This window comes from Pristis pectinata, chromosome 17 (genome assembly GCF_009764475.1).
Source record: "Pristis pectinata isolate sPriPec2 chromosome 17, sPriPec2.1.pri, whole genome shotgun sequence".
Taxonomy (NCBI): Eukaryota; Metazoa; Chordata; class Chondrichthyes; order Rhinopristiformes; family Pristidae; genus Pristis; species Pristis pectinata.
The window spans coordinates 38,002,773-38,019,372 of record NC_067421.1 but is presented as its reverse complement, the minus strand read 5'-3'; the positions used below and the strand labels follow the sequence as shown (position 1 = coordinate 38,019,372).

General features: G+C 41.4%; 1 protein-coding gene across 1 annotated transcript in view; it reads left to right on the top strand.

Moving 5' to 3' along the window:
• pi4kab (phosphatidylinositol 4-kinase, catalytic, alpha b) overlaps window positions 1-15,592 on the top strand; it is a 130,487-nt gene extending 114,895 nt beyond the window's left edge. The window contains exons 48-55 of the mRNA XM_052031728.1: window positions 4,116-4,222; window positions 5,846-5,950; window positions 6,787-6,912; window positions 9,226-9,346; window positions 12,694-12,853; window positions 13,449-13,538; window positions 13,792-13,875; window positions 14,786-15,592. Coding sequence (XP_051887688.1) covers window positions 4,116-4,222; window positions 5,846-5,950; window positions 6,787-6,912; window positions 9,226-9,346; window positions 12,694-12,853; window positions 13,449-13,538; window positions 13,792-13,875; window positions 14,786-14,837 — 845 coding nt within the window. The 3' untranslated portion in view covers window positions 14,838-15,592. The remainder of the gene's footprint in view (window positions 1-4,115; window positions 4,223-5,845; window positions 5,951-6,786; window positions 6,913-9,225; window positions 9,347-12,693; window positions 12,854-13,448; window positions 13,539-13,791; window positions 13,876-14,785) is intronic.
• The last annotated feature ends 1,008 nt before the right edge of the window (window positions 15,593-16,600 follow it).

Here is a 16,600-nt window from a genome sequence, read left to right as displayed (position 1 = left end):
CCCCCTTGTTTCTACCTATCACATACCAGTCTGACCCCCCCCCCCCCACCCCCCTTCCATCTCAGGGTTTATTGACACTGACATATGTTGTGAAATTTGTTGTTTAACAACATCAGTACAGTGCAAGACTTAAAAATTACTGTAAGTTAGAAAAATAAATAAATAGTGCTAAAAGGAATAACGAGGTAGTGTTCATGAACTGTTCAGAAATCTGATGGCGGAGGGGAAGAAGCTGTTCCTGAATCATTGAGTGTGGGTCTTCAGGCTCCTGTACCTCCTCCCTGATGGTAGTAACAAGAAGAGGGCATGTCCCGGATGGTGAGGGTCCTTAGTGATGGAATCCGCCGCCTTCTTGAGGCACCGTCTCTTGAAGATGTCCTCGATGGCGGGGAGGGTTGTGCCCCTGATGGAACCGGCTGAGTCTACAACCTTCTGCAGCCTCTTTTGATCCTGCGCATTGGAGCTTCCATACCAGGCTCTGATGCAACCAGTTTCCACCTATCACCTACCAGCTTCTGTCTCACCCCTCCATCTCACTTCTATATACCAGCTATCTCCCCTTTACACTCTCAGTCCTGATGCAGGATCTTAACTCGAATTGTCGATCATCCCTCTGCCTCCACGGATGCTGCCTGACCTGCTGAGTTCCTCCAGCAGTTTGTTTGCTGTTCCAGATTCCAGCACCTGCAGTCCCTTGTGTCTCATCTACTTACCTGTTCCATCCAGATCAACAAGTGAGACCGAGCTCTGCTCCTGCTTTCAGTGCTGAGTCCAGTGATAGAGCAGGTGGTGAGGTGGGCAGCATCTGAGCTCCGGTGCATTCTGTACTTACGGGAATCTGGCCGATGCAATGCTGTCAACTGGTGGTTCACCCCAGAACCACCAACAGCATTTAGGGCACAGGTTTAAGGTGAGAGGGGAGAAATTTAAAGGGGATCTAAGGAGTACATTTTCACACAGAGTGGAGAATATCTGGAACAATCTGCCAGAGGAGGTGGTGGAGGCAGATACAATTACAATGTTTAAATGGCATTTGGACAGGTACTTGGATAGACAAGGCGTAGAGGGATACAGGCCTAATGCAGGCAAATAGGATAAGCATTGTTGGGCATCACGGTTGGCATGGACGATAGGGCCCCTCTCTGTGCTGTATGATTTTCTGAAAAGGCAACGAATTGGGACCAACTTATCTTGAAGGTTTGCAATGTTCGGAGCTATTTTTTTTTGACAAGAATTCAGTCACACCCCTTGTTTCTTCAGGCAGGTCCTGACGTTTTGATCCCCGCCCACTCCAAAGTGGTGTGAAACATTTTCCACATTAAATTAATTACATAAAAGTAAGATTTTCTTGTTTTCGCACAAGATGTAAATAGGGAGAAAAAAGGCTGCAATAGTGTTACCTGTCATGCAGTAAACATAATTCCTCATTGATCTTGTTAGAACAGGTGCAAAGCTGTGTTTTATATGGCATTATTAATTAAATAAAAGCTTCCAAGATAGGATCTTAATCAGACAAAATGTGACCCCAGGCCACACAAGGAGATAAGAGGCTAGGTGACTGAAAAGCTTGATCAAAGAAGTAAGTTTCACCGAGAGGCAAGAGGGCTTGAGAAGAGAATTTCAGAGCTCAGGGTCTCGACAGCTGAAGGCACAACTAGCAGAGATGGAACGACGATGCGCTTCAGGTCAAACAAACATCTGAATTCATGGAAGAGCTTTTAAACAGGGAAACGTCTGGAGGTGGTTCAGGGGATCAAACCTTGAGGTGGGTTTTAAGGGGAATGTTTAAGGAAGAGAGAGAGGGCAAGAAAGTTCTATTGAACATTTCCAGAGCTCGAGGTTGAGACAACTGTAAGTAAGGCTGCCTGTCTTGGATCGGTTCATATCATGATGGATGAACGAAATATGGAGAAGATGTGATTGCAAAGACAGTGACTTTAACACTGACCATTTGCTTAGCATCAGGTGTAAGGCTGAAGGGAGAAAATATACAGAACGTAAGGTCCTAGGGGATTTAAAAATAGAACCTAGAACAGTACAGCACAGGAACAGGCCTTTGGCGGCTGCAATATGTGTGCCAACCATGAGGCCAAGTTAAACGAATCCGATCTGCCTGCACATGGTCTATATCCCTCCATTCCCTGCCTGGTCATGTGCCTCTTTAAATGCTGCTTGAACGTTGCTATCATATCTGCTTCCACCACCTCCCCTGGCACCACATTACAGGCACCTACAACTTTGTGTTTTTAAAAAAAAAATTCCCTTGTAACTCTCCTTTAAACTTTCCCCCTCTCACCTTAAAGCTATGTCTCTAGTATTTGACATTTCTACCCTGGGGAAAAAGACTCTTGACTGTCTACCCTATCTGTGCCTCTCATAATTTTACACACTTCGATTAGGTCACCCCTCAGCCTCCAACTCTCCAGAGAAAATAATCCAAGTTTGTCCAGCCTGCCGTTATGCTCTGGTGAGTCGTTTCTGCACTCTCCCCAAACATCTTCCAGCAACCAAAACTGCACACAATACTCCAAATGTGGCCTAATCAAAGTTTTATACAGCTGCAACGTGACTTACCAACTTTTTTTACTCAATGCCCCAGTGATGAAAACTATATGCCTTTTTTTCCACCCTATCCACTCTTTCAGGGAGCTATGGACTTGCACCCCAAGATCCCTCTGTACATCATTGCCATTTACTGTATACGTTCCTCTCGCTTTTGACCTCCCGAAGCGCATCACCTCGCTCTTGTCTGGATTAAACAACATCTGCCATTTCTCTACCCATATTTCCAACTGATCTTATGTCCTGCTGTATCCTTTGGCAACCTTCCTCACTATCCACTACTCTGCCAATTTTTGTGTTGTCTCCAGGCTTGCTAATCACCCCACGTAAATGCTTTGAATGAAAATATGTGTCACAAGCAGCAGAGGTCCCAGCACTGTTCCCTGAGGATGAAAATTTTAGAACTAAGCCATTGCCATATCAACGGGCAAGGTCAAAGCAGAAAATACTGGAGACACTCAGATCTTCAGCATTTCTGTCTTTACTTCAAATTCCCACCATCAGCCATTTTATGAGTTTCAATTATCCCTGGCGAGGTAGTTGAGTGAGCGTTGGGTATTGATGGGTGATTGGGGCTCGGTGCAAGCTAAGATACAGGCAGCAGAGTTTTGGAGGAGCTCAGATCTGCAGAGGGTGAAAGATGGGCGGGTGGTCAGATATTGGGATGGTCGTGTCCGGAGGACTAACAAGGATGGTGCAGGATTTTGGCAGCAGGTGAGCTGAGCCAGGGTTGGAGACGGGATGTCTTGGAAGTGGCGATGGGACATAACATGATTGGAAATTTGGAATCAGATGGGATGCTAATATTGTGTACACCTGATGCATCCTCAAAGATGCCGTGGAGGTCTTTTTATATACATCACTATGTGTGGAAAGGGTAATTTAGCATTTGCAGCTAAATTGCTGGTTTCTTTGGTTAGGTTCTAGCTTTGGGCACTACGGTTGGGATGCAGTATCTGTGGGCTAGAAAAGAGAAACAGGAGTAAGTGAATTAAACCTCTTCTTGAGAGAACTTGTGTGTAAACTTTGCCCACGTACAGGATAGCTTGTCCATGAAAATCACAAAAAAAAAGTGCAGATCTGGGGGTCCGAAATAAAAAAGAAATGCTGGAAACACTCGGCAGGGCAGGCAGCATCTGTGGAGAGAGAAACAGAGCTAGTGTTTCGAGTCAGAGACGTTAACTATTTCACTCTCCACAGATGCTGAATGTTCCCGGCTTTTTCTCTTTTTCTGTTGGTTTGACCATGTCGCACTTCACAGTTGATGAGCCTGCGGACACTTGTCCTAGGGACTGACTGACTGGATGAGGTAGCAGGATAACCATTACTAGAGGGAACCAAGGATCACCACCTTCCAAGCACTTTCCAATTTGAATACAGAATCAAATAGTGCCTATTGTTCTTAATTTTTAAACAATACTGTGCATCATTTCCATATTTTAATCATATGTTACAAACCTAATAATAGGTAAGCCTAAATCTTGAAGCAACATGTTATTACATTGAAGAATGTCAATATGTTGAAGAATAACATGCAGGAATATGGCTTCCAGGTCTTCGTTCCTGTTCTGAAGGCTCTGATGATTGTTCTGAGAAAGAAAACAGTGAAAGAATTTATTGGCAAGCTGCAATTTTTAAAGTCGGCGATGACTGCAGACAGGTAACCCCATTCGCCCTGTGTTTGGTTCTGTAATTGTATCGCAGTAGACAAATTATCATTGTCAACTTTACAGATTTGAAGCAATTAAGCCAATTGTTTTTCCAAAGTCAATGTTGAGTTTATTGTCATATGCACAAGTACATGTCTGCACAGGTGCAATGAAAAATTTGCTTGCAGCAGCTTCACAGGCAATTGGCATCATATAAACAGCATTCCCAAGAAAAACATAAATTAAACACAATTTTTTTAAGAAAGAACACAATTAGAACAAAAAACAAGTCCATTTTAGAGCTGAGTGATCAAAGTGGTCATAGCGAACATTCGATGGCATCTGCTTAAACTTGTCTGGGTGAAAGCTATGCTAAATAACAACTTAGTGCCTACAGTCTTCTACAAGAAACTATTGTCCAAATTCAGCACCAAATCACATGTAGCATTGGGGCATTAGTCCAAAACCTTGGCCCAAAGGACAAGTTTTAAGGAGAAACTTAAAGGACCATAGGAAAGGGAAGAGGTACGGGAGGCAAATCCAGAACCAAGGAACAAAATAATTGAAGACATCACCCTCTCAGAGGTGGAATGAAGGAAATCAAGGATGATCTTGAGACCTACTGAGATTTTGCTGCTTTTGAAGCAAAAAATTATGTATGACAATGGCCTCAGTAACCAAGTTACTTGGGAAGATAGTGACTTGACTGCGTATTCCTGGCATTTTTGTATTTTTTGCCTGTCCACATTAACAATAAATATCTCCTGGAAATTATTTGTTAACTAAATGGGTATTTCTCCCAATATCCTGACCATTACCCTTTCCTCAACCAACACCATTAAAAAGAGAGTAAATGGTCATTCATATTGACGTTTGTGGGACCTTGCAGACCGCAACTTGGCTGCTTCATTTGTCTAAGTAACAGTGATACACCTCAAAACACGTCAGTCTTTCTGTTTGTCCTGAGTTCAATGCAAGGTCGAACACAAATCCAAGCTCATTCGTTCAATCTTGTTCTGTAGTTAGATTTAAATTCTGCTTTAATTTATAATAGTAGATTTCATCTCCTGTGTTAAGTTTTGGAATGGCAGAGCCAATAAAGACTTTTTGTACAACTTTGTGGAAATCACTGAAACAATAATAGTGTGGGGGATTGTGTTAGAGCTAGATACACAATCTCCCATTTTAAACCCTTCTGAGAATGAGTTGGTCCTGCACCAAAGCAAAATGTTCTTGCAAGGAGACAGGACAACTCCATTGAACTGTAGATGGGGGCCCTGGTATGTTGTTCAGCTTGAAGGGGATGAAGGTTCAGTGATCATACAAGCCCCACAAGATGTGTTCTGATGAATAAAAAATCGTAATTATACACTGAGGTTAGTTTATGCTCCACTTTTTCACATGGCAGCGAAGTTTAAAATTTATTTTTGTTAAATTTCCATGGAGTATTGCTTTCATCAGTTTACATTTCAATATCAACTGTATAGTGTAAATATAGATTAAATTTTTCTTGTACAATTTAAGTCACTTGGGTTTTTATGCTCATTGTACCTGAAATGCTTTTGTAAGAAAGTTAGCTGGATATACAGTGATGTCTGGTTTTCTAAGTGCCCTCACTTTATGTATCTCCACAGGATATGTTGGCATTACAGATCATTGGTCTTTTCAAGAACATCATTCAACTAGTGGGTTTGGACCTGTTTGTCTTTCCCTACAGAGTAGTGGCAACAGCTCCAGGGGTATGATGGAATTTTACTGAAAAATCAAATTTACCTTCTGTGATTATAAGCGATAAATGTAGTAAGATCCAGTTATGTACACAAAAGTCAGTAATAGCTACTTAAAACACCTGTTCTTTATTTGTATGTCAGACTATCATATACTGTATATGGAGACACAAAACAATGAAACAATAGTAGCCTGTAGGAGCGATGTTCTTCCTTTAAGTTTAGCATAAATTGCTAAAAGCAGTTATGACTCTATTAGTATGTACACTTGTCCTTCAAGATTTTCTGCTTTTAGGAAATGAGTTAAGTGCTGACTTGTTTATTGGGCTGCACTGCAATGTATTGTACGTGGTAAAAGGCTACAATTCGTGTGATCTCCATGACTAATTTTTATCAATGTGCAATATTGAATCAGTAGTAAATCTTGTCTTGGGCAATGTGATTTGGCCTTGATGTAATTAGGCTGGCCAATGAGATTGTCCACTCATAACACCAGCCCAGGGTGGTGATTACACACCATCCTGACCTAAAAATTAAGTCACTGTTCCTTCATTTATTTTGCCACTGGGTCAAAATTCTCTCAGCACAGTGGGAGCACCTTCACCGCATGTACTACAAGCTCAGGAATGTGGCTCACCATCACCGTCTCAAGGGTGGTTAAGGATGGCTTTGCTAGTGATGCCCATAACCTGTGAGAGAGCTAAACAAATACTTAGTGTTTAACATTGTGACTATTATTAGTTTACTTAACAAAATAAATACAGTACAGGATCAAGGTTCTCATAGATATTTGTTGTTGGCAGAATTGAAACGTGACAAGGTTTATTATCATGTGGTTAATTTTCCAGTGTGGAGTCATTGAATGTATCCCTGACTGCAAGTCACGGGATCAACTGGGCAGGCAGACTGACTTTGGAATGTACGATTACTTCAGGAACCAGTATGGAGATGAATCAACACTGGCATTCCAGAAGGTAAAGTCAAAGCTTCTATTTAAGTACATCTAACTGGTATTGGTTTATTATTGTCACTTGTACAGAGGTACAGTGAAAAACTTGTCTTGCATACCGATCGTACAGGTCAATTCATTACACAGTGCAGATACATTGAGTTAGTACAGAGTGCATTGAGATAGTACAGGGTAAAGTGTCATGGCTACAGGGAAGTGCATTGCAGGTAGACAATAAGGTGCAAGGTCATAACAAGGTAGATTGTGAGGTCAAGAGTCCCATCTCATCGTATAAGGGAACCGTTCAATAGTCTTATCACCATGGGATAGAAGCTGTCCTTGAGTCTGGTGGTATTACAGATCATTGCAAAGAAGAAAGTGTTCATTGTTCTAGAAAAGAAAAGATTGACTGTGACCAAACAGAGGTCTTTAACGTTATCTTGAGTATGATTAACATTAAAGATGATGTTTCTATTTGTGAGGAAAGTCCGTGTTTGAGGATCTTAAGTTTAAATCAAAAAAATCCACAGATGTTGGAAATATGAAATAAAAAAATAAAATGCTAGAAACACTCAGCAGGTCAGACAGCATCTGTGAAAAGAGAAACACAGTTAATGTTTCAGGTCAAAGATCCTTCATCAGAACTAATAAGGAATCTGGGAGAAACTCCTTCAACCAAAGAATGTTTGGAGTAGGGAACACATCTTTCTAAAGCCAAAGTGTTTACTACTGAACTATTGAGATCTGAAGGTGAAGGTTATGGAACAGAAGTAGACCATTCAGTCCACCACGTCTGAGGATGTGTGTCGGCATCAAGTGCTTAACTGGTACTAATTCAATACAATGAAATTTTCTCTCTGAGGAAGCTGAACAAGTACTTGATGGAGAAAGGAATAGAAGGTCATGCTGAAAGGCTGACATGAAGCTTTATGTAGAGCACAAACACTAACATGGGCCATCTGGCAAAATGGCCAGTTTCTGAGCTGTACATACAATGAAAATATTACAGGGCTCATTTGATCTATCCCTGAAAGCTATCACATAGGGACATAGTATCATTGCTGTGCATAGGGTTTCTTATAATTTGGAAATCAGCAGCTTTGCCTAATATTATGAAAGCTGCATTATCTAAAAATGAATGGAGTTGAAGAGAGAGTAAAAATTTTTGGTGCCATGACTTCTAATTTCATGCTTATTTTGATAATTTTTCTTGTGTTAAACTATCACTGGCAAATTTAGGTATAGAAATTGGCGGAAATGTTAACTGTTTCTCCCTCCATAGATGCTGACTGATTTGCTGAGTATTTCCAACGTTTTCTGTTTTTCAGATTTCCAGCAGCTGCAGCAATTTACCTTTTGCAATATAAATTGGTAGAGTTAATTTGAAAAGCCAGGCATAGAAAATAACTTTGGCTATATTTTGAAAGCTCCATTGAATGTTAAGTGAAACTTATTTCTAGTGTAATTATATGGACACATTCTTTTCTCTAGGAGGGATGATGGTCATTGTTGAGCAGATGAAATTCTGCTGCCAGATAGTAATGCCGATTGTAATTTAGTCATGCATTCTATACGTAGTCAAGATGTTTTCTAACTCCTAATAATCATCCCCGTGACTGGTCCATGCAAAGTACTAGCTATGTATTCTATAAGCTATCAATATGTTTGATAACTTAATAGTGTGTTACTAGTCTGTGTAAAAGGAGCAAATGTATGTCTCTCTGCTCAGAAGATTTACTCAAGAGCCAAGCAGATAATTAGTGGTGATTACAGCCAATGAGTAGGAGAGGTTGGACAAACTTGGGTTGTTTTCTCTGGGGGGAGACCTGATAGAATTTATAACATTGAGAGGCATAGAGTAGAGAGCTGGTATCTTTCTCCCAGGGTCAAAATGTATAAGACCAGAGGGCAAGCATTTAAGGTGAGGTGGGGGAAGCAAAGGAGATGTGCAAGGCAAGTTTTTTTTTACACAGTGGTGGGTGCCTGGAATGCACTGCCAAAGGTGGTGGTGGAGGCAGATACAATAGAGGCATTTAAGTTGCTCTTAGGTAGGCACATGAATGCGCAGAGAATGGAGGGATATGGACGTTGTGTAGGCAGAAGGGATTAGTTTAGTTAGGTGTTTAATCAGTTCGGCACAACATTGTGGGCCGAAGGGCCTGTTCCTGTGCTGCACAGTTCTACGATCTATGAGCAGATGTGTTTATCACACTGCAGTCGGAGTGAATTTTTAAGTGAAAATAAGGAGGGGTTTGTTTGACTAAAAAAAAACATGCTGTTTTTGCACATTCTTCAATAATCTATTTCACAGCTTTAACCCCTTCTGTCTTTCTCAAAGGCACGGTATAATTTTATCCGCAGTATGGCTGCATACAGCCTCCTCCTCTTCCTGCTGCAAATCAAAGACCGACACAATGGGAACATCATGCTGGACAGGAAAGGTCATCTAATCCACATAGGTCAGTGCTCATCCTGTAAGAACAGCACAAAGTCTCCTCAGTGTCGAAAACTGACCCAGTTCGTTTCAATGGGTTCCCAGAGCTGGTTGTACCTCCAGTAGCCATTGTTGGCGTTTAGCATCCATCACTGTCTTCAGTCTTTCCAAGTCCATTTTTAAAGGCATTTTTTTTCACCCATTTACTGCTCATAATATTTAAAATCAAATGTTCCGGGTGGCGGTAATTTGCTAGAGATAATACAAGCTACAGCTAATGCCTCTGCAGAGGTCTGGAGTGTGAGAGGAGAGAGAACTGGAGAAGTTGAGCTTGTTCTCCATGGAACAGTTGCAAGAGAATCTGATACAGGTAGCCGAAATCAAGAAGTGTCTCGATAGACTAGATGGAGCCAAATTGGCAGAAGGTCAAGCACTAGAGAACAAAGAGTGAAGGTGATGTCTAAAGAGCTGAAAGTGACCTGGGCAGAAACATTTTTAGGATCTGGAATGTGTTGTCAGGGTGGGATAGAGGAGGCAGATTCATGGTGTTCAAAATGGAACTGGATAAGCACTTGAAAGTAAAGAAAGTTCCAGGGGTTTGGGGAGAGGGTGGGGAAGTGGAACTAGCAGGAATGTTGTTGTATAGACTTGATGGGCTGAACAGCCACCTCCCATGCTATCACCTTTCTGTGATCCTCTGATACCCGAGCCTTCTGGTCATTAGAAAAGACCCAATTGCACATCTCTTCATGGTTTGGATAGGAACAGGAAGAGGCCAATACCCCCTTGAACTGGTTCCCCCTGAGATCCTGGCTGATCTGTGATGTAATCACCTGCCCATCCTTCCCACACATCCCTTAATACTGTTAGTGGTCAAAAATCTACCCATTTTAAAATTAACAATTTCTATTTATGAAGAGTTCCAAATCTCTCTCAAACTTCAATGCAGAAGTTTTTCCTGACTTCACACCTGAAAGTCTTGGCTCTAATTTTTAGATGATGTCCCTAGTCCCACATACCACAACCAGTAGGAATAGCTTTTTCTTGTCTATCCTATCAATTCCTCTTAACATATTAACAACTCTGAAGGTTGAGGTATCATTTTATCAAAGTTCTAGGGGGATCCAACCACAGTTTATATAATCAATCGTTGGAGTCCAGGGGTCATCGAGTCTTGGCACATCAAGACTAAGTTGATGATCGTTAGGGATTTGATGTTCATCACTTGTTGACCTCAGATTATTGTTTATTTTTGGCTTGCATTTTAAGAATGCTGCATAGGGAATGCAATAAAGAAGCATTTTCTTATTCCTTTGTCATCACTGGTGTGACTAAAGCTGAATTAAACACACATGACCTTGGTTTGTAAACACTTGGAGAACCATGCACATCTCTGGTCCCCATGTTCTTAAACAAAAAGACGCAGGATGATAACATGGCTGAGAGTTTACACCCATTGGGAAAGATTGAACAGACTGGATGTCTTTCCATGGGTGAGAATGGTTTTGTTTTGAGAAATATGGGAGTCCTTGATGGTGTAGGCTTAGAAAAGATGTTTGTACATGCAGGGAAAACCAAAATTAGGAGCCTTACTCATACAATGCAGTAAAGAGTTCAGAAGGTGGAACTTGGGAGGGAGGGAGAGACCATGGAAGTGTGCATAAACACAAGGGAGAAAGGAACAGAAGGTTATGTTGATAGGATTAAATGAAAAGATGAGAGTGAATGAGAGGAGGGGTCAAGAACCAGAGTTTATAACAAGGATGATTGACAAAAGGGCCAGAAGTGACACCAGGTAAAAACTCTTCCATGCAGTAAGCAGATTCAGAATTGTTGTTTTCTATTTGTGTAAGTTTTGTGAAGTGGCTTATTGGCAGATGTTAAGATTTTATTTGATAGGGTGGAATCATTGTGATTTTATTCTCAGAATGTGGCCGTGATGAGCCCAGAATTTTTTTGCTTGGCCTTAATTATGTTTACTGAACCATTTTAGAGGGAAGTTAAGAGTCAGCCATTTTGCTGTAGGTGTGGTAACAAAGGCAGACTTCCTTCCCTCGAGGACATTGTTTTTTTAAAAACAATGCAGTAGTTTCATAGTTGCCATTATTGTTGCTAGTTTCTAGACTTTTTACTTAACTCGATTTAAATTGTCGAATTCCATTGGTAGGATTCGAACACTTGCCTCCAGGCCATTAGTTCAGGCCTTTAGTCTGGTGTCGTAACCTACCATATCCAATAAAACCTGTTCTGAATGAATCTGGTTTAGCACAGAGGGAATGCACATGACATGATGAAAGGTGCCAAACATCGTGGGCTGAAGGGCCTGTACTGTGCTGTATTCTATTACTGTAAGGCTTCATCTCTGCAAGGATTTTGCTCTGGTCACTCCAATCACTACAGAAGATAGAACTCAAATTTATTAAAGAAATACATTTTATTTCATGCATAATCCATGTTAAATGATTATGTGCTGTTGTCTTAAATTTGCATTACATTTAGATAAGTAATTACAGAATATCAAGGGACCAATAATACCTAGACTGCAGCTATTTGTAGAAGTATAGTATGCTTTCACTGGAACTGTAACATTGGCATTTTGCTTATTAATTCTCATTGCTGTAAAAGTGTATCCAGACCTCTGGAAAGGCATTAACCTCTGGTCCTAGCAAGTGATTAAGTCATAAAATTACAAAATTCTCTCCTGGTCACAATCGTGTATTAGTTGGTCACTGAAGAGTCACACTAGCACCTAATGAAGCACAGACTTGCTGTGGCTAGGAGGGCAGAGAATCCTTGGTATGGCGCAACACCTAATAAGGGCTGAAGCCCACTACTGCCCGACGTCTGTCACTTTGTAGAGAGTAGAGAGAGCCCCAGAGGTGGGATGTTGGCACTTTGGGGCAAGGGTTGGCAAAACTGATGCTGGAGTGTTAGAACAGACTCCATGCCACAGGTAGTCTGTTCACGAGCCAAATATTCCAAGCCATTGCCTCATTAATAATGTTTGTGAGGTAAACCTGTCCCGATTCAAGCCTAGGAATCCCTAACAGAGTGGGGAAAAAAAACTTGCACTTACTTTGTGTCTTTCCCAACCCTGAGAAAGCAGCCAATGAAACTCCTGGTTAAACTCCTCTTCTGCTTGTACATGAAATGACATTACCTCCGTTGATCGGTGTGGGGGTGTACAGTTGGTGATGGAAAAGGTATAGTTTACGTCAGGCGAACATGCTCTGCCCTTACAGAATTAGCTGCACCTTACTTTGTAATACAGAAGACCAGTGTAGGATTTGAATACTTCTCAGATACTGAATAGCTAACAAAATCTACTGTCCTTCTTGGACTCCTGACGAAACCAACCCACGTGCGTTGCAGATTTCGGTTTCATGTTTGAAAGTTCACCGGGCGGCAATCTTGGCTGGGAGCCTGACATCAAGCTCACCGACGAAATGGTGATGATCATGGGAGGAAAGATGGAGGCCACGCCCTTTAAGTGGTTCATGGAGATGTGTGTTAAGGGATACTTGGCGGTCAGGTGAGAAACCTTGCAAACTTCGGTTCAGTTTTGTTTAAAACCGGTTTGGGTCATAGAAAAATAGACAAGGTTTTCCACTTGTGATAGAAGTCCAAAACTAGGGATTCTAAATGTGTGATGGTTATTAAATAAATCAGAAGAAACTTCTTTACTAAGGGTGTGTGGAACTCTATGTGAGGTACTTAAGGCAACCAGTGTAGTTGGTTAAGGGGAATTTGGATAAACACCTGAGAGAGAAAGGTATACAGCTATATATTGAAAGTGCTCATGTTCCACTTGAGGAATGTGGAACATAAACGCTAGAACAGATCAAATGGGCAAACTGCCCTGTTGTGTGTTCTGTGTGCTCAATGGGAGACCAGCACATTCTGATAAGGAGACAAGATTGGAGTGGAAAGTGACCTATCAATAAAAGTGAACAGTCTTAGTCCCAGTGACCCTGGGTTCAATTTAGTTATCGGTGCTGCAAACAAAATTAATTAGAAAAAAAACTGTAGAACTCTGTCACAGAACTTGGTTGATTTTGTTCTCGCTTGTTGCTAACGTTGTGAACTATTTGGAGCCTCTGGTGATTGTTAATGTTCCTCCTCTTCAGGCCTTACATGGATGCAGTGGTGTCACTGGTTACGCTCATGTTGGATACTGGACTTCCCTGTTTCCGAGGCCAGACCATCAAACTTCTTAAGTAAGAGTGTAGACTTTTGATGGGCTCAAATCTTTTAAACGTTTCAGTTTTTGGAACTTGCAGGTATCTTGGGAGTTCCCCATTCTTGTAGAAAATGCTTTTAGTGTTAATGTACTGTAAATCCTACTGAATTCAAATAATCTTGCATTAAATCTATTAAGATTTAATGTTTTGGTGTAATTTGAAATGACAGCTCTTCAGGTGCCTAGAGTCAAGTTTTCAGATTTTTATTAACACATCTGGTGTGTTTCAGACAAAGATTCAACCCCAATGTGAGTGAGAGAGAGGCAGCAAACTTCATCATCAAGGTCATACAGAACTGCTTCCTAAGCAACAGGTTGGTGATTTACTCTCTTCTGCTTGCTGGTTTCCCCTTCCTCTTGTGAAGCTACGTTTAATCCGATGGGGGTGGATTCACAACATGTGGGAGAAGTTCCTTCAAAACTTCAAGATCATGGTGTCTCAGAATGTGTCACAGCTTCCCTCTGGAACATAGGGGGAGGGAGAATGAGGATTTGGTAGCATAGTGGTTAAATTGGAATAACAATTCAGACTAACCCAAACTTTAAGCCTAAACCTAATGATCTGGAAACATCAGTTCAAATCCCACCACAGCAGTTGGGACAATAAAATTTGATTAATTAAATTAAAATTTTGGAATGGAAGAATTAAATAAATTTACAAAAGTTGGTCTTGTTAATGATGACTGTAAAGCTACCAGATTGTTATAATAATCCATTTAGTTCTTTCATGTCCTCGATAGAAGGAAATCTGTCACCCTAACTCAGTGTGGCCTTTGCGTGACCCTCGACTACAGAAATGGGACTGACTGTTCACTGTCCTCTTAATCCCTATTCAATTCAGGATGGGCAATAAATGCTGCCCTTGCCAGTGGTGCCCATAACCAGTGAGTGAGTGAATGAATATAAGTCACCTCAAGCCCACTCACCTTCCAGGCTGGAGCAGGTAAAGATACTGCAGACGTTGGAATGTGGAGCAACAAACCATCTGCTGGAGGAACTCAGCGGGTCGAATGTGGCCCAGTCCTGACAGGGTCTCAACCCGAAACATCGACATTTTCTTCCCCCCACCCACAGGTGCTGCTCGACCGGCTGAGCTCCTCCAGCAGATAGTTTGTTGGTGCAGGTAAAAAGTCCTGAGAGAAGTCAGGGGGATTCTGTGGAGATTCATGTTGAAAATAAGAAGCACTTTGCTTGAAATAATCAAACTATGTCATTACTTCTCAGGAGTAAAACGTATGACTGGATCCAGTACTACCAGAACCAGATCCCGTACTGATGGTGGGGATGGAACTCACCTGTTGTCTTCTCGAAACAAAGTGTGACTGTGCTGTATCACTACTGTATCACTCTTGCACTTTTTTTTTAATCGGTTTGTGTTAGCCACGTCCAACGGCTGAACCTTAAACTGTAGTTTTGGGACCTCACAACAATCACTTGTTATAAAAACATTTTTCAATCACACTTTATGATTATAGAGTATAGAATGTGTATCAAATCATTGTAGAAGCATTAATTGCACTATTTGTTGTCTGTGATGCTGAGATAATGAATATAAATATCAGAGATGTATGTGGAGATACTATTTTTCTGTAGAGTATGTAAATGTGATACAGAATCTATGATGTGAATAAAGTAGTTGAATTGGTTTGGTGTTGGAAGCTGTCTACGTTCTTTACCTCGTCCCTGAAGAGAACAGTGGAACAGAATTTGGCAAAAGAAGCCAGCAACTCTCAGAAAAAATGCCTGTGTGCGAAGGGAATTTTGCATTCACTGAGTTGCAATTTGGAATGAGCAGCCTATATGGTCAGCAGAACCAGTCCACCCACGATTCTCAAAAGGACGTTGGATCTTCACTTTGCAAAGGATGTGCTGGCCCTGGAGAAGGTCCAGAGGAGGTTCACAAGAATGATTCCGGGAGTAAAAGGCTTAACGTATGAGGAGCGTTTGATGTCTCTGGGCCTGTACTGGATTAGAGCTCAAAAGGATGAGGAGGGATCTCATTGAATACTGAAAGGCCTGGATAGAGTGGACGTGGAGAGGATGTTTCCATCAGTGGCAGAGTCTAGGATCCGAGGGCACAGCCTCAGTAAAGAGATGTCCCTTTAAAATTGAGATGAGAAGGAATTTCTTCAGCCAGATGTTGGTGAATCATTACTCAAGGGCTAAAGAACTAACCACAGATTTTAAATGCATTCATTCTCCTTCACCTAGCTACTGGTGTCAGGAGAGACGTCCTCTTGTTGAACACTTTCGTCTCTTAACTTTGCTCAGGAGGAGGCGGTAATCTTGAAATTAATCATTTGCTGTGTTGCCTTCATCATTAACTCTCACTAATAGCAAGCCGCATGAACGGTCCATAAACACCACCTCGTTATTCCTTTTGTTCTGCACTATTGATTTATTTTTGTAATTTTATGTCTTTGCACTGTAGTGCTGCCGCAAAGCAACAAACTTCACGCCATGTGTCAGTGATGATAAATCTGATTCTGATGCACAGCAGCCCCACAGTAAGGCCGAGCCTATTTAACGGTGTATATTTTAAAAAAACATAGGCGAAGATGGAGCTTGACGTGAAATGTCTGCACTTGTAAGCTTATAACTTAGCTAATGTACTGTTCCTGTGAAAAGCAGTCGAGATCTTGTCTAACCATTCAGGCGGGATTTGGAGACATAATTACACCAGCCTAGTTCTCTCTAATGAGGCACATTTCCCTTGTGAAGTGCTTCAGCACTGGGACCCATTGTCCTAATAATGAGCTTTGCTCCAATAACGTAATCCACCTTGCTTCTCACAATAACTGTCAATATGGGTTCTGTCAGGCTTCTGAAACCTGAAGTCCATCAGTAAGGCTGCAGGCACACCTTAGAATTGGTTTTCTCTGGCCATGATGTTTCTAATATTGGATGTTTTCAAAAAAAAACAGGAGAGCACAAGGTACAGCAAAGACTTCATTCTGAATGCACTTGGACTAATTTTAAAGTGAACTTAATAACCCTGGGCCCCAGTAATTAAAATGGGAGTGAAAGTCTGGGACTGTA